Source organism: Sorex fumeus, unplaced genomic scaffold (genome assembly GCF_029834395.1).
Source record: "Sorex fumeus unplaced genomic scaffold, SorFum_2.1 ptg000275l, whole genome shotgun sequence".
Classification (NCBI taxonomy): Eukaryota; Metazoa; Chordata; class Mammalia; order Eulipotyphla; family Soricidae; genus Sorex; species Sorex fumeus.
In genome coordinates this window covers 225111-237500 of record NW_026606332.1, presented here as the reverse complement: position 1 = coordinate 237500, position 12390 = coordinate 225111, and the positions used below count along the sequence as shown (strand labels likewise).

At 60.2% G+C, this 12390-nt stretch overlaps 1 protein-coding gene across 1 annotated transcript in view; it reads right to left on the bottom strand.

Moving 5' to 3' along the window:
* Positions 1 to 11485, bottom strand: part of PUDP (pseudouridine 5'-phosphatase) — a 34730-nt gene extending 23245 nt beyond the window's left edge. The window contains exon 1 of the mRNA XM_056109507.1: positions 11388 to 11485. Coding sequence (XP_055965482.1) covers positions 11388 to 11457 — 70 coding nt within the window. The 5' untranslated portion in view covers positions 11458 to 11485. The remainder of the gene's footprint in view (positions 1 to 11387) is intronic.
* Between the last annotated feature and the right edge of the window lie 905 nt (positions 11486 to 12390).

Genomic DNA, 12390 nt, shown 5'->3' with positions numbered 1-12390 from the left:
CACGTGGCTGCCCCCAACGCAATTGCGCCGGCCAGGTGGCATGGGGCGGGGTGGACACTGCACTGGAGAGTCCACAGAGAGAGAGAGGCCACGAGGACCACAGGGCCCACTGCAGGCGGCTGTCACTGCATGGGGCAGGATGGAGGGCGGTCAAGTGTTCACCCTGAGGACACTGTGTCCAGCACGGCAGTTGTGGTTGCCTCCTTCCACGCACCCACGCCACGTGGCTGCCCCAACGCACTTGCTCTGTGTCCCACTCAGCGTCACCTTCGAGCCCAGCTTGGGTTGCCGACGCCAGCGTCCATGGGGGCTTCGGAAGCGGAGGCCTGGCGCTGCCCAAGTCCCTGGGGCCGGGGACACAAAAATGCCCCGGGTACCCGTTCCCGGCTGAGACTTCCAGCTCAGCGGCCAACCCGGGTTCGATTCCTCCACCCCTCTCGGAGAGCCTCTCGGCAAGGTCCCGAGAGGATCCCGCCCGCAAGTTGGCAGAGCCTGGCAAGCTCCCCGTGGCGTCTTCGAGACGCCAAACACAGTTACAGCGAGTCTCACTGTGGAGACGTGCCTGGTGCCCGCTCGAGCAGATCGATGAACCGCGGGAGGACAGGCAGACCCATTTCCATGCCAGGGTAGCTTTGCCGCTCGTCACAGGTCCATCCCCGTCCCACAAGGGGTGTCAGGAAGTGCGTCAAGGAATATTCTGACCCATGCCCAGGTGTCATGTGAGAGTCAATCAGCTCCCGGATCTGAGGAGCATGTCAAGCGGGGGTCAGGGGTGCTCGCAGGAGCACTGGACTCATCTGTGTGAGGAGGAAGGAGCGATTCACTGTGTCTGCCTGGCATATGGGTCGGCCGGGCTCCATCCCCGTCTCCAGAGAATAGCTCCAGGCTCCTGCAGCCGTCCACACCCCTCTGCTCACACACACACACACACACACACACACACACACACACACACTCATACCTACAGATGCATCGCACCCTCACACCATTCACTCAGACACACACTCACTCACATGCACACACTCGAAGTCTCACACACATCACACGCACTAACACACGTTCAGACACACAAATGCAGTCACAAGCTGCACCCCTCACTCACACACACACACATCACACAGACATTCACTCACATACTTTCAGACACACAAATGCAGTCACACCCTCAGGCCTCTCACTCACACACTCACATGCACACACATGCAGTCTCATACACTCACACATCACACAGTCACATTCACATACACACATATGCAGTCACACCCTCACGCCTCTCACACACTCCCATGCACACACATGCAATTTCACACACTCACACACAGTCACATACACACATATGCAGTCACACCCTCAGACACTCACATGCACACACACACAGTCTCACACACACATCACACGCACATTCATTCAGACACAGATGCAGTCACACCCTCACACCTCTCACACACTCCCATGCACACACACGCAATTTCACACACACACACATACACTCACTCACAGTCACATACACACATATGCAGTCACACCCTCAGACACTCACATGCACACACACACAGTCTCCACACACATCACACGCACATTCATTCAGACACAGATGCAGTCACACCCTCACACCTCTCACACACTCCCATGCACACACGCAATTTCACACACACACACATACACTCACTCAGTCACATACACACATATGCAGTCACACCCTCACGCCTCTCACACACTCCCATGCACACACACGCAATTTCACACACTCACACACAGTCACATACATACATATGCAGTCACACCCTCAGACACTCACATGCACACACACACAGTCTCACACACACATCACACGCACATTCATTCAGACACAGATGCAGTCACACCCTCACACCTCTCACACACTCCCATGCACACACACGCAATTTCACACACACACACATACACTCACTCACAGTCACATACACACATATGCAGTCACACCCTCAGACACTCACATGCACACACACACAGTCTCCACACACATCACACGCACATTCATTCAGACACAGATGCAGTCACACCCTCACACCTCTCACACACTCCCATGCACACACGCAATTTCACACACACACACACTCACTCAGTCACATACACACATATGCAGTCACACCCTCACTCAGACACACTCACATGTGTGCACACACACGCAGTCTCACACACACATCACACATACCTTCACTCAGACACATTCACATACACACATTATGCAGTCACACCCTCACACCCTTCACTCAGACACACTCACTCACATGCACGCACACAGTCTCTCACACACACACTACACGCACACTGACCCACACACATTCAATACCCACATATCCAGTCACACACTTCACCCTCGCACACCCTCATCTACACTCACTCCTACGTTCGTACGCAAGGATCCAGCCACACACACACCACACACTCACATTTACAGCCAGCCACACACCCACCTCAGTCGTACACACTCATTCACCCACTCATACATTCACAAACATCACTCACACACACACACACCTCATTCGAACAACCTCATGCAGTCACTGACTCATACACTCACATCTACACACACCCAGTCATTCACACCAACTCCTACATTCACACACGTATCCAGTCACACCCGCACACAAGAGCTCATTCACACAACTTCATTCACATTCACACAATCACACACACACACACACACACACTTCACATCCCTCACACACACACACACTCCATCACATCCACTCAGGTGCCTCCATTCAGACACATATATCCAGTTGCACAATACCCACTCACTCACCTACACGCACTCCTTCAGTCACAGTCACATACGTCGCCAGTGACACAGAATTAGACTTCACCCGTACACACATGCACTCCCACTCATCCTCATTCACGCACGCACTTGAGACACACACCTCAATCCCACAGCCCCTCGTTCACCTTCACTCAGCCCCCAGACTCACACACGCACATAGCAAGCCACACACACACACTCACACATACATTACACAACCTCATTCCTACACACCGTCACTCACCTTCAGCCATCCATAGATTCACACACATGTATCAAGTCTCTCTCTCACACACACCTTACACACACACCTCATTCCTACACACCCGCGTTCACCTTCAGTCATCCCTAGATTCACACACGTATCAAGTCTCTCTCACACACACACAAATTACACAACACCTCACTCCCACACACCCTCGTATATCTTCACTCATCCTCACCAATTTACACAGGCAGGTATCAAGACACTCTCTCCTTTTCTCTCTCCCTCCCTGTCTCACACACACACACACACACACATACATTACACACACCTCATTCCTACACACCCTCACTCACCTTCAGCCATCCGTAGATTCACACACACGTATCAAGTCTCTCTCACAAACACACACCTCATTCCTACACACCCGCGTTCACCTTCAGTCATCCCTAGATTCACACACACACATATCAAGTCTCACACACACACACACGACACAACATCTCACTCCCACACACCCTTGTATATCTTCACTCATCCTCACAAATTTACACAGGCAGGTATCAAGACACTCTCTCCTTCTCTCTCTCCCTCCCTGTCTCCCACACACACACACACACACACACACATACCCCTTACACACACCTCATTCCTACACACCCTCCTTGACCTTCAGCCATCCCTAGATTCACACACACACATGTATCAAGTCTCTCTCACACACACACACATTACACAACACCTCACTCCCACACACCCTTGTTCATCTTCACTCATCCTCACAAATTTACACAGGCATGTATCAAGATACTCTGTCCCTCTTTCTCTCACTCTCTCTCCCTCCCTCACTCACAAACACACACACACAAACACATACATTACACACACCTCATTCCTACACACCCACATTCACCTTCAGCCATCTCTAGATTCACACACACGTATCAAGTCTCTCTCTCTCAAAGACACACACCTTACACACACCTCATTCCTACACACCCACGTTCACCTTCAGCCATCCCTAGATTCACACACACACATGTAGCAAGTCTCTCTCTCAGACACACACACACATGACACAACACCTTACTCCCACACACCCTGGTATATCTTCACTTATCCTCACAAATTTACACAGGCATGTATCAAGACACTCTCTCCTTTTCTCTCACCCTCCCTCCCTGTCTCCCTTACAGACACACACACACATACCCCGACACCTCACTCCTACACCCCTCACTCACCGTCACTCACCGCATCACACACGCCGATGCAGTCACACGCCCGCACCTCTCTAGCTCCACCACCCAGGCCTCGGGGGACGGTGCAGTGACCGGGCTGAGCCCGGGCAGAGCTGCACAACCTTTCTGGCCCCAGCGTGCGAGGCTTGATCCCTGGGACAAGAGAGCATCCCCCCAAACCCTCCTCCTGAGCACCGCCACCATACGCCACCCCCGAATGAAGCCCCATAAAGGGACACCGTGTCTGCACGGTGGGGAAGGAGAGCGCGCCTTCTGCCTGGGCAGGGCAGGGCCGAGCCCGGGCTCCGTCCCACGTCCCCACAGGGCCAGCGATAAGCACGTCCGACTCCCCGGCTCCTTCTAATTACGGGGCCAGGCGGGATCATCATCGGGGAGCATTTAAGAGCTGCCGGCCTGCGGGGCACGACACGGCCCGGCTCCCGAGGACCACGACGACGACGACGACGGCCAGGTGCACAGGTAGGGAGTTGGGCACGAGGGAGGGGCCATCATCTGGGCATTCCCAAGCTAAGGGGTGGGTGTGCGTGCCGGCCAGTGCGGCCAGTGGTGGGCGCACAGACATGGAGATTCCCCGTCCCCCCAGGGCATCCAGGTCTTGCTGTGTGCTTTGGGGGGTGCGCCCGCGTGGCAGTGCCCACCCCCCACCCCGGGACTCTGCAGCCGGGGGTCTCAGCAAGGTGCACCCCCAGGTGTGTGTGTGGACTCAGCCCTGACAGAGGCGAGCGTCCGGATAGCCTTGCTGGGCGTCCTTGCCAACACTCCACCCCCTTCGTGGCCCTTCTCAGTTGTCGTCTGGGGGCGCCACCACCTTGGGGGGTGCGGGTGGGTGGGTACGCACACACCTAGTTTCCGAGTTTCCTAGGCGGGCTGTGTTGGGGGCCAGGCAACGGTACACACGGGCACGCAGGTGTGCAAAGGGTTATGCGTCTCAGTACTATATGCAAAGAGGTACGCATGCGAGGACACACACAGGACACACACATACACACACGAGTACGCAAACAGACACAAGCAGAGGACGCAAGGACACACACAGGTGTACACACAACTACGCAAGCAGACATGCAAGCAAACGAGGACAGTATACTCAAGTGTCCACGCAACTAGACACACAGGCATGCCAAGAATGCAAGCGCGCACACACGGGCGTACACGCAACTACACAGACGTGCCAGCAAAGGATGCAAGTACACTCAAGCGGACACACAAGCACATACACAGGCACGCAAAGGCTGCAAGCACACACACACAGGTGTACACACAACGAAGCGAACAGGCACGCAAGCATGGGGTGAAAATACACTCGAGTGTACGTGCAAGTACACACACAGGTGTACACACAACTTGCAAACAAGCACACAAGCATGGGATGTAAGCACACACACAGACATACATGTTCACAACTACGCAAACAGACAGGCAAGCAAAGGATGCAAGGACACTCAGGCATACACACAAGTACACACACAGGCACTCAAAGGATACAAGCACACACACAGGCGTACACACAACTACACAAACAGGCACACAAGCAAAAGACATAAGCACACACACACAGGCATACACACAACTACACAAACAGACATGCAAGCAAAGGATGCAAGTACGCACGCAGGCATACACGCAACTTGCCAACAGGGACACAAGCAAAGGATGGAAGTACACTCAAGCGTACACACAAGTACACATGCAGGCATACGCACAACTACGCAAACAGGCACACAAGCAAAGGCTGCGAGTACACTCAAGCATACACGCAAGTACACACAAAGGCACGTAAAGGGTACAAGTACACACACAGGTGTACACACAACTTGCAAACAGGCACGCAAGCAAAGGATGTAAGCACACACACAGGCATACACACAACAACACAAACAGACATGCAGGCAAAGGATGCAAGTACACTCAAGCGAACACACAAGTACACACACAGGCACGCAAAGGATGCAGGCACACACACAGGCGTACACGCAGCTACGCAAACAGACGTGCAAGCGGAGGGTGAAAGTACACACAGACAGGTACACACACGCACATGCAAACAAGCACTCACACATGCACCCTCATAGGCACGCGTGGACAGAAGCCAGGCACTCAGGACACACGAGCACTTGCGGCAAGTTCACACACAGAGACGCACACCAAGAATGCAAGCGGAAACCCAGGCACGCACACACACACACACGCACCCATGCAGTGTGGACCAGGGTGGCTGACACGTCCACCCTGGCTGCAGTGCATGGGGGTCTCACCTTTCCAGGCGGGATGGCGGGATGGCGTGAGGCGTGTGTGTGTGTGGGGGCTTCCAGCTGGGCCTCCGTGCCCCGCACCACCACCACCCCCGCCCCCCGCCACCCCCAACGCTGGCGGCCAGCCAGAAGGCCGCGTTCCCACGCCGGGAAGCCGGGCAGGCAGGGACCGTCATTAGGGAAAGGAGGCATTCGAGGAGGAACGAGGTGGCAGAACACAATTAGGGGCGGCCGGGCCTCTCATTAGCCTAACCACAGCCGGGAGATCACAGGGCCTGGCACACGGGGCAGGATCAGTCTACAGTGCTCCCGTCCCCGCCTGCCGGGGTCTGGGGGGATGGAGCTTCCCTGCTCTGCAGAAACAAGAGGCAAAGTATAACCCCCTCGCCCCCACCGGCACATCTGGGTCTGTGCCAAGGGGGCCTGGCCCCCCAGGAGCACGGCACAGCTGCCCACAGCGGGCACTGGCACGGGGCTGCCACTCGGGGCCGGCGGCCTCGTTCCTCTGTCCTGAGGTAGCCGGGCCACGCTGGAAGCAAGTGTCCTTGGCTGGGCGACCGCGTGGGCAGAGCGGGGCCCCTGTTTCGAGCTGAACCTCTCCGTGCCCGTGCCAGCCAGCCAGCCAGTCCGGGCCCCTCTGGCCCAGGCCAGGGCTCAGCTGCACGCTGGGCAGGGCCGCTCCGTGGCCCTCGGCCGAGAAAGGCCCGGGCTTCACCGTGGCCTCGCGTAGGGCTGCAACAAGGCCGCACGGTGGTCACCAAGGCAAGGACACGGGACCCACACACTGACCTCCTGTGCCGCCCCAGCAAGGACACGCCAGCCACACTGGCCGCACGCGTGGCTTCAGCGAGGCCACGGGGCAGCATGCCCTGGTCTCACGGGGTCCTGGCAAGGCGAAGACAGTGACTTCACACACAGTGCCACGGACGCCACGGAACCGCACACGCTCACCTAACGGGGATCCACCTAGGCCACGAGAGCAGCATGCTGACCATACATGCAGCTCTACGAAGGCCACAGGAATAGCATACACAGACCTTGCATGCAGCTACAAGAAGGCCACGGGAGTCCTACGCTGACCTTGCATGCAGCCTCCCAAGACCACAGGAGCAGCACTCACGAACATCACATGCAACTGCACGGGGAAGCTGACTCCGTCTCCTGGGTGCGAGTCCCTGGGGCCGGCAGCCACCGAGCGCCCCACGAACTCTGGTGCTGGACTCGAGGACACGGTGGGGACGCCCCAGCCCCAGCTCGCCACAGGCAGAAAGTCGGGCACTTGGGGTGAGCCACCACCCGCCCGCCTCGGGGCTGCCCTCCCGGCCCTCGCTTGGGTCCACTTGGGGGTTCTGCGATGAGCACGACCCTTTTACATCACGGTGTGGAAGCTGCAACAAGACGCCCCCGAGGGTGCAGCCACCCCCAGGCCACCAAGAGTCCCGAAGGGCAACAAAACAGGCGACTCCAACACCATCTGCAGTGACCTGAAGGCGCGCGGGCAGGCCGTGGGCATGGAGCTGTGGCTGGGTGTGGGGACCATGCGGATAGCCGTCTCCAAGAGAGAGAGAGTGAGAGTGAGAGAGACGAGGCTCACCAGGAGGAAAGGAGATTCCTTGGAGGGAGATTTGTCAAAAGAAAAAAAAAAAAAGCAGGTCTTAGGACCGCGATAGTTCAGTGGTTAGGGCATCCGCCTTGCACACGGTGTCTCCCTAGCAAACAGAGGGTCCCCCGCGCCCTGCCAGCAGCCATCACCGGGGGACATGGCCCAGAAAGGCAGCCAAGAGTGGGGGTCGAGTCTGTGGCAACCGGAGACAGCTCCCTGCCTGCCTGCCTGCCCGCCTGCCCAACTCGGAGAGACGCCGCCACCTCTGGGCCTTCCTCTTTGACCCACACCCCACCCGTCTTGCCTGTGTCTCCTGTGTCATCCGAGAAGCAAGCGGAACAGAGGCGGTAAATCACAGCTCCTTGTGACCCTGTCAACAGTAACACGATCCCTGTGTGCCTTTTCTGTGGCTAGGGGGAGCACAGCCCACGCCCAGCCACGGGCTCCGGGCGCCGCCGGGTATGTCTCAAGTGCTCAGTTTCCCTCAGACCGGCCCCGATGCCAGCGGGACTGCCTGTCTCCAAGCTGCCCAGAACCACAGACAGGGGCGTCTGCACCCAGGCAACCAACTCCCGCAGCAGCCCCGGGCTGGCCCACGAGAACCTTGCAGCAAGGGGTACGTTTCACTGGGTCACGGCTCATCAGAGCACTGTGTCCAATGGGAGTTCTGATCTGAGGGCGGCGGGACCTTCTGACCCTTAGGAATCAGGGAGAAGGGAAGAAAACTCAGGTGGGCTTGGGGGTGTTGGGAGAGCCGACCCTCCCCTGGCCGGCTGCAATGGGGCTTGGCCCTTGGACCTGCCTGGAGGATCTGGAACATTCCAGTGGCTGCCCTCTCCTGGCCCTACAGGGGAGTCCAGCTAGCTGATAATTACCGGGCCACAATCATCCCTGCAGGGGGAAGGGGATGGGCTGCCGGTGGGTCCGGAGGGCTAGAGGCCCCGGATGCGAATTATGATGCATTCGTTTTAATGAGACATCTGTCCGCATTAACACCCGCCAGGCTCCCACAACAGGTGCCTCGGGGCTTGCCGAGGAAGGGACCTCGCTGGTCAGCGGCAGGAGGGCCAGGCGGAGAAGAAACTGTGTCACTGCGGGTCTGCTCGGGGCCAGAGACAGGACGGCGGGTCAGGCGGGCGTTGGCCCTGCACAACTGGCTTGGATCTCTGGCAGTCAGGAGTGATTCCCTGAGCACTGAGCCAGGAGTGATCCCCAAGTACTGAGCCAGGAGTCAGCCCTGAGCACTGAGCCAGGAGTCAGCCCCGAGTCAGACGGGCTGCCCAGCAAACCAACTCGGGGACAGCCAAGAGTGTTCTGGGGTCGGGGTCTGCAGCATGGAGACCCACCCCTTGTGATCACTGCTAACGACCCTGGTTCTAAACTGGGCACAGCCCCTCGGGACCGTGACGACTTGATGCGTCTTTCAAACGTCTCTGGGCGCTGGCAGCAGCCCTAGGTAGAGGCTCAGCTTCCAGTGCTCGCAACAGGCCCGGTGGTAGTGTCGGGCCGGAGATGGGGAGGTTCCGAGGGGCAGGCTGGTGCCAGGGCTGAGTGATCCCCTGCAGGGCAGGGCCAAGGAGGACTGGACTCTGCCTCCTTGCAAAGCTCGGTGACCAGGCACCCGACTGGCGTGGCTTGAGTGATACCCCCAAGGGCTTCGGAGAGGGTCTGCTGTCTGCTATTCCTGTTGAGCCCTAAATGCACCGGGGTCCCCACTGAAGATGGAAAAGATGTGAGCAGGGCAGGGCAGGGCAGAGGTGAGAGATGGGGGGGGTCAGACTTGAGAACTTGAAAGAGATGGGCGCCTCACAGCCCACAGAGCCAGGCCCGGGACTCGGCAAGGTCAGCCCAAGCTCAGTGCTTAAACTTTCTTTCCTTTGGGGGCGATGACGAAGGGGGGTGGGGGGGGGCGGCGCACCCGCCCCCCAGTTCCCATGACTTAAGAGTGTTATTGTACTGTTATTTTTTTAATGCAAACACTTCCTGCTAGCTCACAACTTGGCAAGCTTAGACTCACATCAACATTTTTTTTTTCTTTTTTGGAAACGCTTCCGGGGAAGCTGCAGAAAAAGGCAGGTTCCCCACCCCACCCCCACCTGGACCACCCCCTCTGCTGCGTAAACCCTAGGTTGGCACTTTTTTAGGCAGGCAGCACCGCGGAGGAGGGGTTTCTCCTTTCCAACTAAGCTCCAATGAACGGGAAAAAAGGAAAAAGGGGGAAAAAAAGACCAGAAGTAGCTATGCTTGCTGTTCCCACGGGGACCCTGGAGTTGGCAGCTTGGCGGGATGGGGCTGGGGGAGTTGGTACTGTGGTGCATAAGCCCCCCCCCTCCCCCCAGGCCAGCACCCGGACGGTGCAAACCGTGCAGCTCCCTGGTGCAACCCTGCAGCCTCCTGGTCCAACCTTGCAGCCCCCTGGTGCACCCTTGCAGCCTCCCTGTACACCCCTGCAGCTTCTGGTGCAAGCCTGCAGCCCCCCCCCCCCGCCCGGTGCAATCTTGCAGCCTTCTGGTGCAACCTTGCAGCCTCCCTGTGCACCCCTGCAGCTTTTGGTGCAACCCTGCAGCCCCCCCCGGTGCAATCTTGCAGCCTTCTGGTGCAACCTTGCAGCCTCCTGGTGCAACCTTGCAGCCTCCTGGTGCACCCCTGCAGCCTCCCGGTGCAACCCTGCAGAGTCAGTCCCGTGCAGCGGGCGGGCCTGCCTGCAGCCGGGGAGGGCGGGCTGGGTGGGGTGGAGTCCGGCTGGCTGCGGGACTCGGCCCCCTGGGGATGCAGGCGCTCCTGCGGGTCGCCAGGGACAGCAGGGGGTGGGGTGGCCACTTGCAAGGGCCTCCACCTCCGCCCTATATAGACACACGCGCTGCGAGGCGCCGGCTGGTCAGCGTGCGGGGCCGGGGCCGCGTCCTGCCGTGCACCCGGGCCGGGAAGGGCCCCCGCCTGCGCCCCGCTGCCCCGGGACCCTCGGAGCCAGGCCAGCGCCGGGCCGCGATGACCCCCGGGAGGCCGGAGCTCTGCAAAGCGACGCGTGCACCAGGTGCGTGCACCGGGCAGCTGCCCGGGACGGCCGGGAGGGTCCGGGGGAGGCCGGGCGTGGGGAAACTGAGGCCGCGGGGCGTGCACGCGGGCTGGGGGGTGCAGCACGAGGCGCGCTGAGCTGGGGGAGGGGGTGTCCCCGGGTGCTGCGGGGCCGGGAGCTGCCGCAGCCCCGTGCACGCGCGCGCGCGCCCCGCCGCGGCGTGTCCCCGCCGCCCACCCCGTCCCCCCGCGGGCCGCTACCCACCCAGCAGGAGGCCGTCCATGTCGAACAGCAGGTGCGTGACGGACCGCGCGCCCCGCACGGGCGCCGACATCCCGGGAACGCGCTGCGGGGCCGGGGCCGGCGCGCGCCTTTGAGGCGCCCCGCGCGCGCGCGCGCGCGCGCGCGCCCCGCCTCGCGCTCTGCGCCTGCGCCGCCCGGAACCCGCGCTCTGCGCACGCGCGGCCCGCGGGCCGCCCCTCCCCCGCCCGCCTGCCCGCAGCGCCGCGCTTCCCGGCGACAGCCCCGAGGAGTCCAGGCTTGTGCGCATGCGCGCCGCCGCCTCTCCTCCGCCGTCCCCTCCCCCCCCATCACACCCGGTTCCGGAAAGCGCGCGCCCGGGACCGCAGTGCGCAGGCGCGCTCCGAGAAGCGCGCGCCCGGGTCCGCTCTGCGCAGGCGCGCCTCACTGGCGGGCCTTGCCTCGGGTCCGGAGCGCGCGCCCGGGCCCGCTCGGCGCATGCGCACTCTCCTAGGCGCCGGTTCTAGGGTGGAAGGCGCGCGCCCGGGCCCGCTCGGCGCATGCGCGTTTCCAGTTGCGCCGCGGATCGGACCTAAGGCGCGCGCCCGGCACTATTATGCGCATGCGCTCTCTTCTAAACCCCCCCCCACCCCGTGTCCTGGAATGAAAGGCGCGTGCCCGAGTCTTTTTTTGCGCATGCGCAATCCCTGCACCGCGCGCCTGGCCGGGCTCTGCGCATGCGCCCCACACGCAGCACGCCGGTTTTCCGCGGGCCTGAAGCGCGCTCACGGATCCGCTCTGCGCATGCGCGCCCCCGGGGGGTAGGCACGCGGCCGGGCCGGCCCTGCGCATGCGCAATCCTCGCCGGTGCTTGCACGCCTCTGCAGCCCTGGGGTGCGGGGCGGTTTGGTGCAGAGCTTGGAGAGCTGGGCGAGCGTGCTGCAGGGCGGAGGAACCGTGCAGGGGAGGTGCAGGGAAGGGTGCAGGGAGCAGGAGGGTGCAGTAACAGCATTGCAAGTGTCACCCC